Below are 22,104 nucleotides of genomic sequence, written 5' to 3'. Positions count from 1 at the left end.
CCCGTATCTCCTAATTTTAAGGATATAGCGTTCCGTATATAATATACCTACGATTTATTCCCTTAGTACTACGATAAAGCCCGGATCAGGGTATTCCCTAGATAGAAATATCCCTAGTCGGGCCGACTAGCATAGAAGAGGGGAATAGTTATTACGGCGCAAGATATATATAGTAACTCAAGACGATTCACGATCGAATCGACCCCGCGTCGTCTTAGGGTAACAACCCTAAGGGCTCTGTGTAGGGCTATAGGAACTCGGTACGCGGAAACGCTATATATATATTATAGGAACTAGTAGAGACTACTAGACCCTAAGATTCAGTCTTTGAAATCAGACCCTATAGACTTAGACTCTCTGCCTAGCCAACAGGTTCTCTGTCCTACGATACAGACCCCCTAACAGTCTTGAGATTAGAAGTTAGGATAGCAGGTAAGTATTAGCCCGGGACGTTCTAACTCACAGTGACCAGTCGGCACCGCGTAACAACGGATCGTTAATAGGTTATTAGTAGGCCTTGCAATTACTCGCGAGCCGAGGACTCGCGAGTCTTCGGCTCGCGAGTTCGAGTCAGAAAGTCCGGCTCGCGCGCCGTACGACGGTAATACACTAGTAATCGAGCCAATCGAACCGCGAGTTTTTCTGGCTCGCTATATATAATAATAAATTACCGGCTCGATTTTACAATACCGTACGAGCGGGAAGACTCGCGAGTTCGAGCCAGTCTTTCTGGCTCGCGAGTCTTCCGGCTCGCGAGTTCGAGCCAGAAGTACGAGCCGGCTCGCGAGTCGAGTCCAAAAAGCCGGCTCGCCGCGAGTAATTGCAAGGTCTAGTTATTAGTATAGATATTTCTTCTTTAGGTAGCTAAATAGCAAGATTTAGTAGTTATTAGGGGGTCTATATCGTAGGATAGAGAACATATTAGCTAGGCAGTGAGTCTAAGTCTATAGGGTCTAATTTCAAAGACTAAATCTTAGGATCTAGTAGGCTCTACTAGTAAACGCGCTAATATTAGCCTGCTGCCGCGCTTGATCCTAGATCGGAGGGTACTAGCGTTCACCCTATATTCGCGGGCGATCTTCGCGAAATTTGACTTTTCGGCCTGATTATAGGCTTCAACAGCCTGCACTATATGATTATCACTAGGTTTGATAGGGTTTGGCGTGGTGGTTGGGGTGTAGGGGGGCATACAAGTCAGAAAATGATGTTTTTGAGAAATCCGCGCACGAGACGTGAATTCGCGCGATAGGTGTGGTGGGTCGCAGTATGCTTACGTAGGCCACTGATACCCATTGATTAGAGACTGTGACGATGGGTTAGATTAGGCATTGTACTGATTCGAGGCGGGCCAGCTTTTTAGACTCGACTCGCGAACCGGCTCGCACTTCTGGCTCGAACTCGCGAGTCCTTAGCTCGCGAGTAATTGCCAGGCCTAGCTAGGTTGGATTATAATAGGTATTTTTAGGTAGGATATTTGCATGTGGGACCCATATTTTCTCCCTCTTGTTCCAGCTCCACCTATATCCACTCCTTCCTGGTTCCCCGACGGCTTCACAAGGTTCACTCACCGACTAGCTGATTGTGGCTCTTTGTGGCTTTTGAAAAGCCCTGGTCTAGGTCGCACCACAGCAGACTGTCTCTTTTCTTTGAGTTGCTTCTTCTACCACATGGAACAGGCGATGGCGGGGGGTGAATTCAACCGAAGCCGTGTGCTTAAGGAGTTGGTCCTGACAGGTGGCGAGTCTTTCTTTGCGCCCGCATATCTTACCCACTGATCGTCGCCGTTGTTGGAAGTTGCTCTTTGCCATTCGTGTAGGAGGACGAGGACAGACAACAGCTCAGCGCAAGCTAACCGCCTCTCTCGACCGCCTCCTTTCCCGGTGTCCGCCTGACATCGACGTTCATTAGCTCCTCTCCCCCACTCTCTACCCTCTCTCCACACCTGCCCAGTGTCACAGGTGTTGTATTCTTTCAGGATTGTGATACCACTCTTACCCCTTCCCCTCTTTTCGAGCACGATCTGACAGATGACCGGTTCATCCTGTTCCTAAAGAGCATGCTGCGAGTGGCGCGCAATACATACAGTGGTTGTTGAAAATGGGCCCTCAGCCGCCGGCGACCCACCAACCAGCCGAGAAGCCCAGTGTCGCGGCCGAGTCACACCATGACCAACCCTCAGTTTCGGCGGAGGCAGATCCAGAGCAGAAACAAGAGACGCCGGTCCAGGTGGCGGACCTTTCTCGATCGCGGCCTCGACGATTCCTGGCACAACCCGTCGAGACTACCTCGCGGAAAGTTGCAGCGAAGCCTGTGAAACAAGATGACCAGCGGCCATCGCAGACAGGAAGGACTCTAGGAAAGAGAACACTACCTCAGGCACCCGCAATGCCAGAGATCGGACAAGCCTATCCGGAAGTTCCTGCCACAGCCTGTTGAAACCACAACAACCAGCCATCAGCCACCCGGCTCCAGCAAACCGAGACGATTCAAGCCGGAGCTTCTTGAAAGTGATTACCGGTCGGTCAAGGGAGAAAGAACAAGTCCTGAGAAACGAGAACATGTCACTCTCTTTCCGCCCGAGTCTTGGGACGAGCCTCCCTCGAAGTCGACGAGCCATGTTGCTCGTCTGACCCCGCAACGAAGCGCTTCGCTTGATCTCCAGGAGTCTCGATTCTCATATGCAAATCTCCTCCGCCGGCAAGAGACCCGACGGCATTCGTTTAGGATTCCCGATCTCCCGTCGATCCCATCCAGTGGCAGTGATACATCCGACTCCTCTCCTCAGACCCCGTCTCCTTCCGCGTCACCCACCGACACGTCATCGGATCCCGCTATATCTCAACCGAGGGAGAAGACGAGAAAAAATCCCCATGCGGGCGAGTTTTCGGGGTATCTCTTGTCACTCGCGGCGCGAGAAGCCCAGGAAGAGCTGAAGGAGCAGGCTCTTGCTGCCTTCCCCAACGAGCAGGACTACCAACCGGTGGACCATTTTGCTATCGATGAGGAAGGCAGGGAATCGCCAGACGATCGATATTTGATCTATCCCCAGCCACATCATATCAAATCTCGCCGACAGTCGTCAGCAGATCTCTCATGGGAGCTGGAGTATATGCGTCAGCACAAGGAGGAAGCGGAGCAGCGGCTGCGGGTGATGGTCTCAACAAAGAACAAGGGTTATTCTCTGACCCGCCATCATGCGGCCAGCAAGAAACTGGGTCCAAGTCCACCGATGCTGGGCACGGATATCGTGCTGCCGCAGAGCGAGTCACCCGAGGGCACCTTGAGCGAAGATCCATCCCCAGAGAGTGTTGCTCAGGGACAAAAGGGTCCCTGTAACGGCTGTGGTGGTTTGTGGTGTGCAGGACCTCAACGTGAAAATGGGCGTGGCACCGGTCTGTGGATGGGCACCTGTCACAAGGAGGAAGGTCATACGCACGAACCCCACGTCATGCCGGGGATCACCACTCCCATGCTTCAGTGCGAGGAATTCAACTTCATGCCCGCAACTCCACCGGAGCCCCAACCCGAGTCGCGAGAGCAGATCAGCCGGAGCCACAAAGGTTCGAGGCCCGCTCTGTCGAGGAAGAAGACAGAGGCCGAGTTCAACGATAGCTTTGTTACACAAATCTACAACTACCTCTCCTTGGGCTACCCCTGTGTTGCTCGGTATTACGATCATGAACTGAGCAAGATATCGGGAATTTCGGTCGAAGAGCTCCGACGGGATGATATCTCCACCGATGCTCGGGGATATGTTATGGCACCAGAAGAGGGTCAAAATGCGAACGTCGCTTGTGTGCGGTGGAAAGCTCTTCGTTTATATATTCACGAGTGGGCTCGCCAACAGCCAAGCATGGCCGAAGATGAAACAGACTTCGAAGCCTGGGGAGTTCGAGAACGAAGAGGAAGTTGGGCCATTTGAATGGCTCGGCTTCATTTCGTGGAACTGAAGAGTATAGCTAGCTTTGCTCGAGGAAGAGCAAGTGCAAATACGTAAAGTGCGCACACTTAACGATTTTTCTTTTTGTCATCTCTCCATTTGGACTCCTTGCCGTTGCTACGATTTCCACACCAGCACAGTCTACCATTGCTCACGCACTCGTAGGTGTGGTGCAAATGTGCATACTCATTCTTACTGGTGGGAAATCTGGTTTACAGTCCCTCGCTTTGGTATAATACTCATCTGACATTTTGCTTGCTTCTCGCACCTTGGCGACAATTTTTCCTCTTTTTTCGTTCTGGTAGTAGATGATTTTCATTGTAGCTCTACCAATATCCTGATTTTGGAGGGGAATGCCGTGTGCCGTGAAGCTCAGTATTCTGGCCGGGCAGGTTTGGGCCCAAATCTGTTCGAGCTCTATCACGTCAAGAGAAAGCATTTACGAACACCCGACAAGTTACGTCAAAGACGTGTTCAAACATATCGGGTCTGCAATCTCCCTTTCCCAACTGCAGGAAAGAATGGAAGATATTCTGGGACTAGCAGTATTGACTCATTGACTCTGGAAGCTCCTAGGGTGCCCCGAATGAACTTAGGAGAGATATTTTCGCAAATGCCTTGAGAATTTCAAGGCTAGTATAATAAAATAAGCGGGCTGGATAGTTATACTTGAGAGGGGGGGGCGGGTAAGAGTTGTTTAAACCAGTCCGGTGTTTTCCCCCTCCAAGCTGCTCGGCCCTAGACCGTGCTCCTGGTTCCATCAATCATTCCACCTCATTCTGCGAGAGGTCCAGGAAGCTTGTTATCATGGACGTGTCGGTATGAAATGGTAGTATTCAATGGGTTCAAAATGGTTATAATCAGCTCAATAAACCAAGGCTAAGCCTTGTCTCGCTGCGAATAATTATGAGGCTGGAAAAAGCGCCCCCAAAGGCGGTATGATCATAGTCGCTATGAGCTTCTGGATGCAAATGAAGACGAGAAAGATCCTTGGTCTTTGCTTTGTACGAGGACATTGAGCCTCAGGCCTTGCTGAGGTTCTTGGATGAAGGCGAATAGCTGGTCTTGATCGCCGCCTGATTGGCAGTATGAAGGAAACCAGGGGCCAAGGCATGCTGATCCTCAGGCGCCGGGCCGTTCGAGTACCGCTCGATCCTGCCACCGGGGCGTCAGTACCAGGACTCAATTTTTCATGTCTTCGTCCAAGATCCGAAGGAAAGAGAGGAGAAGGGGAAATGAGTGCCCAATTCGAACCGGGAGGTAAACTTACAAGGACAATTCTGCCTGGAGAGTCTCCTGGCGGAAAGCCTCCCGAATATCGGGGACATTGCTCTTGGCCATGTTGTTGCCAGCCACGCCACGAAGACCACACTTTGAGCCCAACCATCTCTTCTTGAGAGAGAGCTCGAATCCACTTTGATCGACGGAGTGCTTAGCAAGCTCACACATATCGACTGCGCTAAATTTGTAGATCTGAGCAGCGACAGAATACTCCTCGATCAAGGGTTCCTTAGTGAATGCGAATTGCAATGGATCATCTGTGGACAAGGAAACATTGAGGCCGCGTTTAAAGAAACTGGCACAGGGATTCTTATCGTAGGTCAAGAAAAGCGCGTTGTTGCTGAGGGGCGACATAGCGATGCCGATCTGATCCAGATAGTAAAGGTACTGGAGAAGAGGTACCTTGCGCAGTAAGATACCGTGACTGATGCTGTGGCAGCCGAGGAACCCCACCGCCAGATGATCCGGATCCCCGGCCTCACCACAATGCGGTCGAAGCACAAATGTGTTGAATCCTCGCCGTTGTCGCCATGTGTTGAGAGAGGCCATGTTGGCAAACATGAAGTAGATCCAGTAGCTGTAGGGAGGATTCTGTTTGGTGTTCCAGTCGCGGGGGATTGGGTACTTGCGATAGAACCGACGCTCAGGCTTGCTCTCGTCGTCGACGCTATCAAATCCGACCACTCGCTGCAAGAAAATGTGCAGTTTGGGGTGACTCGAGGGATCCCTGGTCACCTCAAACAAGGGTTGGAAAACGTTGGTAATAACTTGCTCAAAGTTCTCCATCATGCCGCTGGATTTGTACACGTCGTACAGGCGAGGGACCTGGATCAGCCAGCGAACATTGGGAGAAAATAGCTTGTTATCCACCACCCAGGCGGCAAGCTTATCCCACTCATCGATGGATCGGCCGTAGATGGAGATTCGCCATTCGACCATTTGATACTTGCTGGACTCCAAGTCAGAGATCACCTCCTTAGTGATCTCCGCCAGGTAGCGGCCTTTGATGTAGTTGTCGGTCTTCAAAAAGATCTCACGCAGGCGTGATTCACCGACAGGATTATATTTCAAGTTGAACTTGTCAAACCGGTGGAAAGAGTCGGTATGTGCCTGCCAAGTGATGGTCAGTAAGAAGAAATGGATGGAAGGAGGGTTTTCCGGGTCAAGAAGTGGTAGGTGTCAAACGTACATGCATATCCAGAGTATCGATACTCAAGTCATACGCGGTCAGGTTGATACTCTCAAAGACCTCGCGCAGAGTCAAATGCTTTCCGTCACGATACAGAACCACTTCATCGGGTGACTTTCGCATCTTGCTCTTGATAAAACGGAGAAGATGTTTCTGATTCATGCACGCTGAATGATGCACGTGGGTGTCAACCTTTCGCACGTTGTAAAAGTCTCGGTGGGGGACTTTCTTGCTGTCGGCAATCTCTTGATACTCGTTCAGCAAGGCGTAAAGCTGGAACTTCCCTTCCAGATACGAAAGGCGTTTGAAGGCGAAACTCTTGGTTGGGCCGTCAGTGGAGACATCGACCACGGCGTCCAGGTCGACGTAGAAATCACGCAGAGACGGAATCTGGACCACGGGCTTTTCCTCCTTTGCGGCTGCGTCCGACTCATAGACTTGGTAGACGCTGTTCCCATCGAGTCGATAGGTCCATGAGCATGGCCCGGGCACGGGCTCCAGAGCGGCCATGTCGAAGTCTTCGCCGATATCCTCGCCCATCTTGCGCTTCTTGCCTCCTGCCAAATCAGATGGCCCACCCGCATTACCGGGTTCATACTCTTTGCCCTCGTGCCAGGCGGGTTCCGGCGGTGGAGGATAAACCTCCCACTCAGGCTTGTTCCTCGGGTCGTCCTCGGGTCTCTGCAGTGACAGTGCCATGTACTTGGACCGTCGCTCGAGAAGATCTTTGATCTTACGATAAATCGCATTCAACTCCGACGTGACTGCGTCACCCCCCGGGGCAAACCCCGCGGCCGTTTGCGACATCCCCATCCCCAGGCCCAGTCCGTGGATGCCTTCCGCGGTAGAGGTCGCGGTCGGATGCGAGGCGTAGGGAGATGGGTGGGTGCCGCCTATGGGCATGGCATGATTACGTGCGGACAGCTCTGCGGTCAGATGGCTGTTCTGCATCTGCAGCGGCAACCCGTTGGCTTGATCATGCTGCATGGCCGGTCCCAGATGCCAGTCTGATTCATAGCCTGCTGAGGATGCCACTTGACTTTGCTGCAAGGGGCTTGTGCCTAATCCTGTCGTCAATTTGGCCTCGGCCGATTCGACTGGCGAGCGTCCCATGAAGATGGGACTGGCGGGGGAATCTCCCTTGGCGGTCATTTGATGGTGCTGGTAAAACAACTTGGCCTCGGCGTGACTCAAAGACTTCTCATAGGCATAGTCGTACGTCGCCGTCTTCTGCTGCAGATCGCGGGGAAGAATGGCGGTCGCGGCTTCTGGAGAGTCGTCCAGGGCTTCGTGGAGGGCGAAGCCGGTCGAATCCTCATCAGCAGAATCGACATTGGGGGATGCGAGTGGGAACTGGTCCCCATTGCGATCTGAACCAGGCCGTTCCGAATGGGAAGAACACATGATGCTGAATGAATGTGGCACGAGCACGGTCAGGCTGGGCGGGGGAAATGACGAGGAACACGAGGTACGTTGGGCTTCGATGGCGGGATGCACTGTGATGTAGCTTCTCGAACCAAGAACGAATTGTTCCAACGCTGGTAGGAGGATCCCGCTTGAAGCCTTTGGAAGAACGAAGGGATGTCGAGATGCGTCGACGGAATCGCTCACAAGCAGACAACACTGGGTGCACCTTCCAGAAAGAAGACTCCGTCGTCCAGCACAGAGGGAGAGAGAGGTAAAAGAGGGCCCACCCTCTATTTATCGGTGTATCTCAGTAAATTTTTTGGGGCCCAAGAAAAAGGCGGAGAAGATGACTCTGCTGATCCACCGGTGAGCTGCACAGCGCGTGGGAGGGTCCCGATCGGTCGAAAAGCTTGACTAAGCCAGCGAATGGCCTCTACCGGCGACGGATTACAATTGACAATCGCGTCAGGGAACCCATGACCGTTGTTCGAAGAAAGGAATGAATCTCTTTCAGGAGGTGGGATCAGTGCGTGACCCGGATGAAAACGACATATTCTAAAAAAAAATAAACAAACATTATGACTGAGTCATACAGATCAGGTACAGGATACAGTACAGTACATGGGACAACGCAGGCTCCACTAAAAGCCGCTGCTGCGCTGCATACATTGGCTGATGATGGGCTGATTTGCTTCAGTCATGAAGCTTCAGACTGCCCAGAGCGTGTCGAACGAGAAAACGAAAAGGATTCTGCGAAATTCATCATTCATGTGGGCTGTAAACCTAGTCAGTCATCCATCAGCGTGCAGCTGTGCTCTAATCTGAGATACGTGATCAGCAGTCCCCCGATAGTCACTAGGCCCCGAGGGGTACGCTAACCTTAGGGTACTATAGCGTATACTCTATATGCCACCGTAGCCAATGAGCCATACTGGTATTGGCGTAGCGATGCTGTCTGCAATCTATCTGGATTACAGGCAGATGGATTGGTTGTACAGTACTGACCACTCAGAAGTGGTTCTGGCATATATGTAGCGTACATACATAGTAGTACTCTACTAAGTAGTAGAGTCTACTGAGGTACCTACTAGTCACACAAGCGGTCGAATTATTTAGTAGTACGACCGTGATGGTTCTTGATAGATGATCGGCATCACGAGTAACTCACCGGGTAACTATAACACAGTGCTATTTGAAGGGCTTCAGTGGCCCTCCTATCCCGAAGCACCAATGTATCGAGGCCAAAGAAATATGTTACCTATTCACGAATGACACAATCTACACCGGTGACATGACTCGGCTCTGTCAGTGTGTGTGTGTATATATCCTACATCTCCGTATACGGCTGCGCTTGCCGGAAGCGTTGTCAAGTACTGGATCGTGGTACGTAGATCTGCCTGGGTCTCGCTTCTCCAAAAAGGATGCTGGACAACATGAGGATCGACGATGCCTGATTGTAGACGCTCTGTCAAGTCAAGACAGGTTCTTGTGCTTCGTGCTTACTAAACAACCCATAATAGGGCTGCCAGGCACCTCCATTACTAACTCTGCGTGGGATACACATCCAGGGTTGCAGGTCGACATTTGATGAACCAGGCTTATACGAACACGAATTTTTCACAGCTCCGATGGGTCTTGCATCAGCCTTACTGGCGCCGTCAGTCACACCAGAGCCTCTGGAGCCTGGCATGTTTGTTGGAGAAAACAAGAATTAGGCCACCGTCAATCCGCTCTCTCCCTTCTAGAAGGACTAGCAGAGCACTGCCACATCCACTAGTGCCCCCCCATTAAACATCTCGGCCCCAAAAGGCGCAGCGACCACACCCGTGAGTCTCCTGACGGAATCCCCACCGAAACCTTTCCAGACCTTCTCCTCCTCGACCACAAGCTTCGTCCATCTTTCTCCCCATCGTTGCTTCAGTAGCATCCTTCTGCTCAGTCCCCCCCCTCCAATCACAGATTCTCCAGGGGATCACTACTTGATCAAGTGCACTGTAAGTGTTCAATTCCATCCGCTCAGCCTCCTCCCAATTTGTGCTTTCCACCTCGACAAAACACCCCTCCTCGCCGCCTACGTCAACAAGACTCTCCTCGTGGCCTTGGGAACTGCTCTCCACAACCGCCCGCAGCTTCCGCCTCCCCTCAAACCACCCCATCTCCAACGAATGTGCAGAGGCTTGTGCAGATCAACAACGTGCCGGGGCTCAAACTTGAATCAGCTACTGACAAGTATTGTCAATTGAACCTTCCAGCTTTCTCCCCTCCCCTAAGACATCTCCGCCGCCCGCCCCTGCAATCATGGCATCCCTGAACCTCTCCACAAATGGCCCCTCCATATCGAAGAGTTACCAGTCGGTGGTCAATGCAACTCTCCCGACAGGCAGCGCGGCCTCACCGACTTATGGCCACTGGGCCGTCTTTTCCGTTTCCACTCCTCTCGTCAATGCTTTCCAGCCAGATGCGGGTAACAAGGAGAGTGTGCTCAAGGTCCAGAGCTCTGGAGGTAGGTTCTCTTGCAAGATGCGCTGAGCTGAGAAACGACATTCTACAATAAATGGAGCTAATCAGTTGGGGTTGATCGCAATAGAGGGTGAACTGGATGACCTCATCGAGGAATTCTCCGAAGGCCGCGTACAATTCGCCTACGTGAAGGTGACAGATCCAAACACTGGACTGCCCAAGAACGTTCTCATCGCCTGGTGCGGTGAAGGCGTGCCTGAGCGCACAAAGGGCTACTTTACCAGTCATCTGGCGACTGTATCCAAGCTTCTTCACGTACGTTGCCATATTGTGCCCGACTACGGAATCTTCTCCCGTTTCCTCATGAGGGCGTCCACTAACGCGAAGCGCTTCGGTCCTCCAGGGATACCATGTCCAGATCACAGCGCGCGCCGATGGTGATCTCTCTCCGGCAGGGATTGTGCAGAGAGTGGCAGATTCCTCGGGCGCCAAGTACTCTTCCTCTGAATCTCAAGGTGCCGGAGGCTCATCGGTACCCGCTGGGCCTCGGCCTCCCGTTGCGAGTAAGCCGGTGTTCACCCCATCTCGCTCGGGGGGTATTGTCCCAACCCCTAGCGCTCGTGCCGTGCCGCCAGTTTCATCCGCCAAGGTCGACGACGATGGCTGGGGCGAGGATGCTCCCCCAGTCACTCGCACCCAGCTCGAGAAAGTTCAGTCGGCCTACCAGCCTACGCGAGTCAACCTTCAGCAATTGAAGTCAGAGAATCAAGCTCCGACTCGGCAGATCCCTGCTCCGGCCCCCCAAGAACGAGAGGACGTGGTGAAGGGAGGTTACCAGCCTATTGGTAAAGTCGACATTGCAGCGATCAGGAAGCAAGCCGCAGAGTCGGGCCAGTTAAAGGACGACCGACCAGCTCCCGTGAAAGGCACATACGAGCCCGTGGGCAAGGTCGACATTGCGGCCATCCGTGCGCGGGCGCAGAAGCCTGATGAGACCGCCGACGCCGCTGCCGTTCCCTCTGCCAACGTCCCTAGCCCGGCACCTCGCAATGAGCCCTCTGCCCCCGCCGAGCGGTCTATCCCCATCTCCCCGGCGGGACGTCTCACTGATCTTCCGAAGCCCAAGGTGGCCAACAAGTTTGGCTCGGGCCCTGCTTTCCCCGGCACCAAACCACCATTGCCGGTGGGTCTCGGGGGGCCCTCCGCCAATGCGCCGGTGCAGGTCGGAGCGGCCAGCCGTACCTTTGCCGACAAAGATGGCAAGACGCCTGCGCAGCTGTGGGCGGAGCGTAAGGCGAAGGAGCGTGGGGAGGCTGCACCGGCCGCCAAACCCTCGGCGCAGCCCCTGCAGAGTCAGACTAGCGGTCAGGGCGAATGGAAAAGCTCCTACACTGGGAAGTCTTGGGCTGCCGTCAAGACTGTCCAGGATGCGACGCCCTCGTCGCAAGCGCCCGATGCCGCCGCGTCTGAGCCTACCGCTCGAGAGGCCGAGCCCGCCCCTGCTCCGCACGTGCAGGACATTCGTAGCCAGTTTGCTCAAGACTCTGCGCCCTCCATCCCTCAGACGAGCCGACCGGTTCCTCTACCTGGTCTGTCCGCTCCGACCGGTCAACCGGAACCGCAGCAGGATGAACAAGAACACGAGCCAGAGCAGCACGAGCACGAACCCGAACCCGAGCGCCAGGCGGAGTTCGAGCCGGAGGCTCACCAGGAATTGCCCACGCCGCCCCCGCAGCCACCACGATCTCCCACCCCACCAACTCCTCCTGCGGTCCGGGAGAGCTCACCAATTCGGATAGCGATGCCGGTGAGCAGTAGCAGCGTGGCCGATGCACACGAGGAGCAGCAGTCCCCCCCTCCGGCGATGCCCATTCGAAGCCTCCAGGCGGTTGTTCCCGATGAGAAAGAATTGGAGGACGACTCGCACCAAGACATTGGCCGGGCCGCAGCGGAGGCTATCACGGAAACATCTGCTCCCGGACAAGCCACGGCAGACATTCGGGCCATTGTTCAATTCGACTACGAGAAAGCAGAGGACAACGAGGTTGAGCTTCGTGAGGGCGAGCAGGTCACTGATATTGAGATGGTCGACCAGGATTGGTGGTTGGGCGTCAACTCTCGCGGTGAACGGGGTCTCTTCCCGGCCAACTATGTCGAGGTCATCGAAGGAGACGACCACGATCAGACCGCGGCTGCCCCGTCCACTTCCCACTATGCCCCCGAACCTGAGCCTGCGCACGAGCCCGAGCCCGAGCCCGTGGCTGCCCCCGTGCAGCGCGCCGCGCCTACTGCAGCAGCATCCGGCCATCCTACCGCGACCGCCTTGTACGACTATGAGGCCGCAGAGGATAATGAGCTGAGCTTCCCTGAGGGTGCACAGATCACGAACGTGGTACGTTTCGCTCGAGCCAGACTTCTCCCCCTCCCCCTCCCCAGATGGTATAAAAATTTCGTCTTGCTGGATGCTAACTGAGAATCTAGGAATTCCCCGACGATGACTGGTGGCTTGGCGAGTACAAGGGTGCTCGCGGTTTGTTCCCAGCCAACTATGTTGAGCTGAATCAATAAGGTCTGCTCAAAATGGCTTGTGTTATCCATTATCTTGAATAGTTACATGCATAGGCAGTACCTGTACTCGTCTTTTTTTTTTTTTTTGTAATGTTGAGGCGTGGGGAAAGGGATTAGTTTTGACCTCCCCAACCAGCCTACATGAGTTCTTCCAGGAACCTCGAAATTGGCGTCATCCGTGTTTTCTGTCATTTAGTGGGCACTCCATTTCACCTAGGTCATCCCATCCATGTTGAAATATACAACTCTCAATTTTCCAATGGAGTAAGTCAGACATTGGCAGGTCCCAACTTCGAGGAGTGTTAGAAGGTACACTCCCAGAGACTCTTCGAGCCGTGGAATTCTCGACTCCCCCGACGTCATGTCTCATTACGTAATCTTCACTTGTGAAGAAGCAGGTACTTTCTTAGTGGCAGTCGGTCCCTGCTTGTCACAAGTACCGAGCCCAGGCCCAGCACCCACCTCCTGTCACGTGCTGTGGAAAAGCGCCCGTAAACATCAGTGTTGGTCCGCGGCCGAAGTCCGTAGCCGGCTGGAAGAGTGATCTTCATCCATCGTTTCAAGGGCAGTCCTAGTCTGCCGATATCCTCGCGTCTTTCTTCCGTGGAGCAACTGCCCTTCACCCTCGTGGATATCGGCCTCTTTCACCGGCCAAAATGGCGTCTCTCGGCGATGATTTGCTCGTCACTGTGAACAAGCTGCAGGACCTGGTCTTCAACACGATCGGCAATGACTCTCTCGATCTTCCTCAGATTGTACGTCTTGCCAGTCCCTTGAAGCGACATCGCGCTCTCGTGGTAGCCGATTCTGCCTTGAAATCACTAACATCTATCACAGGTCGTTGTTGGTTCCCAGTCGTCTGGCAAATCGTCCGTCTTGGAGAACATTGTCGGACGAGACTTTTTGCCGCGTGGCAGTGGCATCGTCACTCGTCGTCCCCTGATTCTTCAACTCATCAACATCCCCAGCGAGCGCCCCGACCGGCCCGAGAACGACGAAGTCCATGTCCCGCACACCCCTGAAAGCGTTGCTGGTCAACATGAGTGGGCCGAGTTCCATCACCTCCCAGGTCGCAAGTTTGAGGACTTCTTGATGGTGAAGCAGGAGATCGAAGCGGAGACAGCGCGCATTGCTGGGAGCAACAAGGGCATCAACAGGCAGCCGATCAACCTGAAAATCTTCTCCCCACACGTCCTGAATTTGACGTTGGTGGACCTGCCAGGTCTGACCAAGGTGCCTATTGGTGACCAACCGTCCGACATCGAGAAGCAGACCCGGACCTTGATTCTTGAATATATCGCCAAGCCGAACAGTATCATTCTCGCTGTTTCACCCGCCAATGTGGACCTGGTCAACTCGGAGGCTCTGAAGCTTGCTCGTCAGGTCGACCCAATGGGCCGCCGAACCATCGGAGTCTTGTCTAAATTGGACCTGATGGACCACGGCACAAATGCGATGGACATCCTCTCTGGTCGGGTGTACCCCTTGAAGCTGGGCTTCATTGGCGTGGTCAACCGCTCGCAGCAGGATATCCAGTGCGGCAAGTCGCTCTCCGAGGCTCTGCGCGCCGAAGCAGACTTTTTCCGTCATCACCCAGCCTATCGAAATATGGCCAATCGATGTGGCACACAGTTTTTGGCCAAAACTCTCAATTCGACGCTGATGGCACACATTCGAGACCGTCTCCCAGATATCAAGGCCCGTTTGAACACTCTGATGGGGCAGACGCAACAAGAACTGGCCAGCTATGGGAACAAGCAGTTCAGCGGGAAAGAACATCGTGGCTCTTTGATCCTTCAGCTCATGACACGATTCGCCTCATCTTTCATCTCGTCTATTGACGGAACATCATCCGAGATCTCCACCAAGGAGCTCTGCGGCGGCGCGCGTATCTACTACATCTTCAACGAAGTCTTTGGAAACTCTTTGGAGACAATTGATCCCACCCATAACTTGACAGTCTCCGATATCAGAACCGCGATCCGGAACTCAACAGGTCCTCGCCCTAGCTTGTTCGTGCCCGAACTCGCCTTTGATCTCCTGGTTAAGCCGCAGATCAAGCTGCTTGAGGCGCCCGCTCAACGATGTGTTGAGCTGGTCTACGAAGAGTTGATCAAGATTTGTCACACCTGCGGCTCTCAGGAACTTTTGCGATTCCCTCGTCTGCAGGGTAAGCTAATTGAAGTCGTGTCGGACCTTCTCCGCGAGCGATTGGGCCCCTGCTCTGGCTATGTGGAGTCTTTGATCTCCATCCAGCGGGCCTACATCAACACCAACCACCCCAACTTCCCTGGCGCTGCCGCCGCCATGCAGTCCATCATCCAGAACAGACAAGAGGAGGAACGCAAAGTCCTTTTGGCTGAGGAGAAGCGCAAGCGTGAGAAGCGACGCCAAAAGGAGCTCACTGCCGCAAACGGAGCTGCTGGCGGGCCAGACGATGAGGATGCACAGGCCGAGTCCAAGACCCTACCACTTCGGAATCAGTCCGGGAAACCGACCCGAAGCATGTCGCCTCACGTTGGCCGGGGTGCAGAGAATGGAATCGCTGCCACTTTGAACGGTGCTCACGCAGGCAGTGCGGCCGCATTTGGTAGCTCACACCATACCACGCGTGACTCATTCCTCAACTACTTCTTTGGTAAAGAGGGTGGTCTGTCAAGTGCCGCGACTGCGCCTCAGCCGGGTTTGACCCGGCCAGTGACTCATCACAGTGAACCGAGCATCAGTCAGAGCATTCGTCGTCAAGAGGTTCGGTCACCAGTCTTGCCGGTGGAGGAATACCCAGCACCTCCCAGCGAATTTGGCGGAGACATATCCTCTTTCGTAAGTCCCCCCCCAAGCACTCTATGCAATGAACCACTCCTACCAAAAACACTTACTGACACTGCATTCCTTACAGCCCCATGAAAATGCGGAGCCCACCTTGACGGACCGCGAGATTCTCGAAACCGAGCTCATCCGCCGTCTTATCTCCTCCTACTTCAACATCGTGCGGGAAACCATTGCCGACCAAGTTCCTAAGGCGATTATGCACCTGCTCGTCAACCACAGTAAAGATGTTGTGCAAAACCGACTCGTCAGCGAACTCTACAAAGAGGATTTGTTTGGCGAATTGCTCTATGAAGACGATGGCATCAAGGCCGAGCGAGAAAAATGCGAGCGATTGTTGGAGACTTACAAGGAAGCCGCCAAGATCGTGGGCGAAGTTTTATAGACTTGAACAGCCGATTCGAAAATCCACGCTCTATCATTATGGTATTGGTGGGGAAGGATCTCGTCTTGCATTTTTTATGTTTGAGTATTATCGCCGTGTGATCATCTTCGACTTTCTTTCTCTGGTCTGTTTTTACTATCCGCTCAAATTACAACGAATGTACAATTATTTTTTTTTCTCTGAGGGGCAATTGATGTACATTTGCTTCTGTGGAAGCAAAATGAGAGTGTACGTTTTCCCTCGCTACCCAGCTGCTGTGATGCATTTTCCCGGGCCCTCGCTGTAGCCCAAGTTGATATGAAGGAGATTTCTCTCGCCTAACATAGTATCCCCAATTCCCAAAGAGAGAGGGAAGAAAAGATAAAAAGCATACAATTATCTAATTGACAATTCACATGTGCATCAAGAATACATACATCATCAACGTTACTGGATGGGAAGTCTCTTATCCCTTGTATCTATCGATAACTCTTCCAAGTCCAAAATCTTGAACTTGACGCCTTCGTGCAAATCATTGATCTTTCTTCGTCGGATTTCTCCTCAACCTGGTCCCCTCAAATCCATACAATCCACCACCGACAGTGACCAAGACCGCCCCGACAAGCACGCCCGAGGCCAAATCGTTACCAAATAGATAAATCGACAATAGCAATGAGACGAGTTTCCGAATATTGAGAACCACCGTCACCGTCAGCGACGACGACTTGGCAGACAGCAGATGCACACCTCGTATGCAAACGTACTGCGTCAGGGCATTCATCGTCAGATAAGCAACCTGAACGGGGACCTTGTCAAGAAAAGACGCCAGAAGCTTGTGTTGCTGAGCAGTCGCGACGATCGAAACGATGCTCTGACTGACCACAGTCGACGAAGTATCGGTGACGTTCCAAGAGGAAACGATGGAGAGCAGAGAAGGTGATGAAGCCACGATGCGCCACTGTGACAGTAGTTGCGGATAACTAGTCGCAAAGAGTGGCAGTGAAAGAGCATGCGAGTAGAACAGCGCTTCTTTCCAGTGATCGCGTCCATATTTCCCGTACAATCTGTCGGCGTAGATTCCCTGAAACGCAGAAAGGACCATAGCCAGTGCGAGGATCGTGAAGCCAGTCGCGGTGGTCATCAGCGAGACTTCATCGACTTCACGGCCGCCAGCGTCAGCGGTTGTTGAGGGAAGATCGATGGACTGGCCCTTGGCTTGGGCATCAGCCAACGCGGCAGCCGCAACACCGGCAGTCAATAGGGCCACGGCCACGACTTGGCCGCGAGAATACCGTCTCCCGTTATAGATATATCCAACAATCATAGACGCCACAGGTCCTCCAGAGCGGAGGATAATGTGCAGCGGCACAGAGATCTTATAAGCAAAGGCCCAGTTGTTCAACATATTCACCGACACAAAGTAGGCCGTGTATACCACCCATGATCGAAGCGGAATCACACGAGGACTCATGAATAGATTCCGAGGCCCGGCAGACAAGGAAAGAAAGTGCGGCAATGTGAACAGGGCGCATAGTGTGAATTGCGCAAAGGTGATCAAGGGACCTGCTCGAGATGCACGTCAGAAATTTCCTTCGAAATGATGGCGCAATAGCTCGAAAAGTAACTTCAATCGCAAAAGCCCCACAGACACAGCACTTACCAGCCGTAGGTAATTGTCTGACCAAAAGAGAAAAAGTCAGTCGATTCTCCACCGAGTCAATCGCAAAAGCCAACTATAACAGATCACATATGTGAATATGGATAAGCAGACTTACTTGATAATCGCCTCAAGTGCAAAAACCTATCATGCAGAACCGCATGTCAGCCTACTTGTATTTTCACCAGCCAGACAAGAATTCAACCTTCTTCCGTCTCCCCGGTTGTTCCATCGTTTTCAAAAACTCACATTCGTACAACATCCACCGAAAATCAGCGAGGCCATCAAGACCATATTCGCCCAATTGGGAAACGTAGCATGAGCCACAGCCTTCATCACCTCCGAGCTTCCCGTCTGCCCTTTCTTCTCAGAGGTCGCATGTCCATTTGCCGCACCATCGGACTGATGCGCAGACCTCGAGGGGACCGCATAGTCAACCGGCCTCTTCTTGATTCCCTGATGATCATTGATCATGTTGGCCAGTATCGCGCCCGTGTGAGGTGTATTTTATATATGAAATCAACCAGAAAGACAAAGACGAGAATGTCTCAGAGAGTCCGGGGTAGGAGAGGAGGAAATTGAGCACCGAAATCGCGTCGCTCGAGGGGGCGGTCTTCGAACGGGATAAGCTCCGCAATTCACACGGGGTGTATAGATAGGCAGGGGAAAATGGGGAAAGATAGATTCCGGAATGGATATCCAACGAGAGTCAGTCACATATAGTCTATGCTCTATCCTTGTTGTATCCCCCAATTGGTCAAGGGTTGATGCAAGAGGCGACGTGGTGTGAAATAAATAAGAAAGCGGAGATCGGAGATTAGAGAGCGCTCTCCGAATCTCCTCCCGCCTGACGATAAGATAAGGTTGCGTGGGTCCGGAGGACAAAAGGACTTGGAACTACAGCAGATGGAGTATCGTGAGGTTTCCTGCAGATTGATCGACAGTCTCTGAGCTCGTATATTCAAATTGCGATTTCTAGGGTATCAGTTTGGTCAGTATTCCCAGTGAAGCTCAAATAGTCTTCGTAAATCAGCCTCTAGGGGATCTGATATTATAAGAATATGATCCGTGGGTTAAGGACGATTGATAGATTGACATGTTAAATCTGAAGATACCAAATTTTGCTTCCCTCAATCATCCACAATGTCATCGTCACTCAAAATTAGCTTTTCTTCCTCCGGAGCAGGCATTGTAGACCCGAGATGACCGACATTCATGACGCTTTTTGGCCGTGGTAATCCAGGCACAAAAGCCTCAGCCTCGTCCTCGTCCATGTCGTCCAATCTTCCGTCCTGAGTATCGGTACCGCTACTAGAGATACTAGTAATCTGGGCGAGGTGCCACCCATCCGACCCCTGACGACGAATTTGTGCCATATAGGGTAATTGATAGAGCAACGCATCTAAGCGCGGCATCATCGTCACGATCGTGGATGCAGAACCTCCGCCGCCGCCCGGCTCTGAACTCGAACACCCGTATCCCAGCCGAAGATTCTTCCAGGACTTGACACCTGCAGACTCAGTATTACCACGATCCAGCCTCGGAGAGTTGCTGGCAGGGTCAAGCATTTGCCGGAGGCATGAATCGATTAGCCCTTCTATCTCCTCTGATCGTCTCCACAGACGCAGGGAAGCAGGATAGAGCATCTGATGTGCAACCCTGGAGGGTTTGCGTCCGTTGATTGAGGTGACTTTTCTATTGACGGGATACGGGAGGCCAAAAAGGACACCACGGGACGCAACATGGAAACTGATCTCATCTTGTCGAAACATGTCCACGCCTGAATTAAAGGGGGTTGCTCCGACTCCCACGCCGGTGCGAGACCCGTGGAACGGTCTCCTGTCGGCGCTGAGGATATCAGAGTCGGAAAGTGCTTCGATGCAGGCGTTCAGGCTATCCGTAAAGAAGTGCCCGTGGCAAGAGGGCGGGTAGTTTTCGTGCAGAGCAGAAGTAAAAGTGGACACATCAGTACCCGTATCATCAAGGAGGTCATTGACTGGAACCTCTGAGACCTTGACTCGGCGGTGGTGAGAAAGATGATCTGGGGGCGATGGGACAGCGAGGATATCCGGGGGCAGCAGACTCGGATCCAGGCGTTTATTATACACAATTTTGCCCACTGCATGAAACATTCCTAGACTGGCTTCCCGCTGCGAGATGAGTTCGAGAGATTCTTGCTCCATCGGCGTGAGGCCTGATCCGCTGCGAGACTTTTTTGATTTCGTCAAAGTTCCACTCCATTTCCCGATCTTGTCGTCCTTCAGACAGAGAAACTCGAGGGCAGAAAGCGCACTGCGGATGTCGCCTATTTGCGCAATCTTTTCCAACACTGCAGATCCGGGGACACGAGAGCGCTGAGACGTAGACGACTCTTTTTCGAGTACCAGTCGGAGCGCTTTCTGCATAAATGTGGGAGCTATCACATTAAAATCGAGGATGGAGGTTCCGGGGTGATTATACAGTGTCGGTCCCAGCAAGCGATGGACTGTCATGTTGTCTGATATGGACGACGCGGAACTGAGCATCGTCTCCGAGACAATCATCACAATCGGAGGGTGCATCCAGCCACCGAGAGAAGTATGTTCTGTCGAAGCAGCAAGGTAACGCTGGAGCGACGAACGAAACGCCGCCAAACTTGAGGAGTTTCGACTGAGAACTGTCGGAAACTCTTCAACCAAGAGGACCCGCTGACTTCGAGGCTTCGCATCCCGATCGCCCTTCGTCTCAACTGAATCTTCTAGATCCAGCCCCGAACCGATCTCCACGACCGAGGAATTCCTCAAAATGAGTGCTCACCGAGACGAACTCTTGTTCAGGAGCATCGGATACCGAAGGATTGCGCCACTCGATTAGATCGAATCCGAGAGCCTTGGAAAGAAGGGTAATCGTAGTCGTCTTGCCACTGCCAGCAGGGCCTCGAAGAACCAGTAACCTCTGATCAAACGGGCTTTAGTCTGATGGTTCACGACATGCCAACTCTCCATAGAACAACATAAGAAGAAGAATGGGAGCATTAGAGACAACTCACCTCTCTCCGTCTCCCCGCAAATACATCTTCCAGCCACCTCTGCACATCTGAGACCTTTCGTTTATGAACGGCAACCTCATCCAAATTAGCTGGCGCATATCGTTGTGCCCAAGGTCGTGAATCCACATCCTCTTGCTCCGCAGTCGAAAGAGTGCCTGAAGCAGGAAAAGACACAGATCTTTGTCTTGATCCTCCTCCTTCATTTCCCGTCACATCCTCTGTCGGCATCAAGAACCGTTTCGAAGTACGTGATCTTGCCCGGGTCGAAGAATGCAATGTCTTTGTTGTCGTCGTAGGTTTCTTCAACATCGGACGCCGTGACTTCCCACCTCCAGCTCCATGCACGACAGGAGATTCAATCTGAACCATAGTCTCTGTTCCTTTGTTCGTTTTTGTCATTCCTCGCCCGCCATTACCACCACCACTATCACTGCCACCACCAACGTGCAAATGCTGCGAGAAGATCTCATCGTAAGAGTCATAATCATCCTCAATGATATCCGCGTCAAATGTCAGATCTGACGAGGCAGCCAATGGACGCCTGGGTTCGAACTTTTGCGCCGACCATCGTTGCGCCTCGGTAGCGGGCTGAAAGAAAGTATGAAGCGATTTTGATTTCGATTGCGATTTGGTGTTTGGTGATAAGGAGGTTTGTTTGAGTTGTGGTTTTGCCTTTTGCGGCGAGACTGAGGATGATGGAGCTCGGGGGACGGCGCGTGTCTTAGGATTCTTCGATTTGGGGTTTGCTTTGGGACGCGAAGTTAACGCGAGGACTGCGGCGGAGGAGGAGGAAGAGGGAGAGGACGAAGGGATGTCAATGGGCGGGGAGTCTGATTTTGATGATCGTGATAGAGTCCGTTCTGGATGAACTGAGCGACGCTGTCTTTTGGTTGGACGACCGTCCATGTTGGAGGTCCGAAGGGAGAAAGAAAGGGACAAGATTCATGGAGGCGATGGATGACATGTCGCGCGGTTCCGATAAGCGCGGGATGACGCCAACCTTAAAGTGGGTAAAGTGATTAAATTGCGTGTATATTTCTTTACTCGCTGCAGATCCACAGCGATAGCATCGCCTTTTAAATTCCATGAAAATATAGATGGTCAGCTTAAAGTTGATGAAACAGAAAAAAGTCTCGAAGAATAGAAAAACCACCAAGGTGAAGAGTATCTAAAACCATCTTGTTTTTCACCCAAATCACGCCAGACGGGTCCTTCCCCGGAGCTCACAGTAAAACAAAGCTATACATCCATTTCGGTCATAGTGGGTATAATTATATCGAGAGGATCAACGTCATAAACAAGAGAATAATCACAGTGATCGCGCCCATACAGTCAATGAAAAAAAAAGCGGAACACAAACCATCATGGAAAGAAAAAAAAA

At 52.6% G+C, this 22,104-nt stretch overlaps 6 protein-coding genes across 6 annotated transcripts; 3 read left to right on the top strand and 3 right to left on the bottom strand.

The window, feature by feature from the left end:
- Positions 1-2,097: 2,097 nt before the first annotated feature.
- Positions 2,098-3,922, top strand: POX_d05918 (uncharacterized protein; the record flags this gene model as incomplete). Its single annotated transcript, XM_050114753.1, has 2 exons — positions 2,098-2,415; positions 2,459-3,922. 2 exons carry the CDS (start codon positions 2,098-2,100, stop codon positions 3,920-3,922), a joined length of 1,782 nt encoding a protein of 593 aa, XP_049969704.1.
- Positions 3,923-4,962: 1,040 nt separating this feature from the next.
- POX_d05917 (AMP deaminase) lies at positions 4,963-7,814 on the bottom strand (the record flags this gene model as incomplete). Its single annotated transcript, XM_050114752.1, has 3 exons — positions 4,963-5,095; positions 5,211-6,331; positions 6,411-7,814. 3 exons carry the CDS (start codon positions 7,812-7,814, stop codon positions 4,963-4,965), a joined length of 2,658 nt encoding a protein of 885 aa, XP_049969703.1.
- A 2,301-nt stretch (positions 7,815-10,115) lies between these two features.
- POX_d05916 (uncharacterized protein) lies at positions 10,116-12,845 on the top strand (the record flags this gene model as incomplete). Its single annotated transcript, XM_050114751.1, has 4 exons — positions 10,116-10,320; positions 10,405-10,592; positions 10,681-12,669; positions 12,759-12,845. The coding sequence occupies 4 exons, from the start codon at positions 10,116-10,118 to the stop codon at positions 12,843-12,845; spliced, it is 2,469 nt and encodes an 822-aa protein (XP_049969702.1).
- A 656-nt stretch (positions 12,846-13,501) lies between these two features.
- On the top strand, positions 13,502-16,059 carry POX_d05915 (Dynamin-related protein dnm1; the record flags this gene model as incomplete). Its single annotated transcript, XM_050114750.1, has 3 exons — positions 13,502-13,600; positions 13,683-15,668; positions 15,745-16,059. The coding sequence occupies 3 exons, from the start codon at positions 13,502-13,504 to the stop codon at positions 16,057-16,059; spliced, it is 2,400 nt and encodes a 799-aa protein (XP_049969701.1).
- Positions 16,060-16,570: 511 nt separating this feature from the next.
- On the bottom strand, positions 16,571-18,169 carry POX_d05914 (UDP-N-acetylglucosamine transporter yea4; the record flags this gene model as incomplete). The annotated part of the gene is made up of 4 exons (XM_050114749.1): positions 16,571-17,601; positions 17,699-17,715; positions 17,814-17,839; positions 17,945-18,169. 4 exons carry the CDS (start codon positions 18,167-18,169, stop codon positions 16,571-16,573), a joined length of 1,299 nt encoding a protein of 432 aa, XP_049969700.1.
- A 656-nt stretch (positions 18,170-18,825) lies between these two features.
- Positions 18,826-21,629, bottom strand: POX_d05913 (uncharacterized protein; the record flags this gene model as incomplete). Its single annotated transcript, XM_050114748.1, has 3 exons — positions 18,826-20,412; positions 20,492-20,629; positions 20,724-21,629. The coding sequence occupies 3 exons, from the start codon at positions 21,627-21,629 to the stop codon at positions 18,826-18,828; spliced, it is 2,631 nt and encodes an 876-aa protein (XP_049969699.1).
- Positions 21,630-22,104: the final 475 nt, after the last annotated feature.

Source organism: Penicillium oxalicum, chromosome IV (assembly GCF_001723175.1).
Source record: "Penicillium oxalicum strain HP7-1 chromosome IV, whole genome shotgun sequence".
Taxonomy (NCBI): domain Eukaryota; kingdom Fungi; phylum Ascomycota; class Eurotiomycetes; order Eurotiales; family Aspergillaceae; genus Penicillium; species Penicillium oxalicum.
The sequence above is the reverse complement of the archived record's forward strand: the minus strand, read 5'-3'. Positions and strand labels throughout refer to the sequence as shown.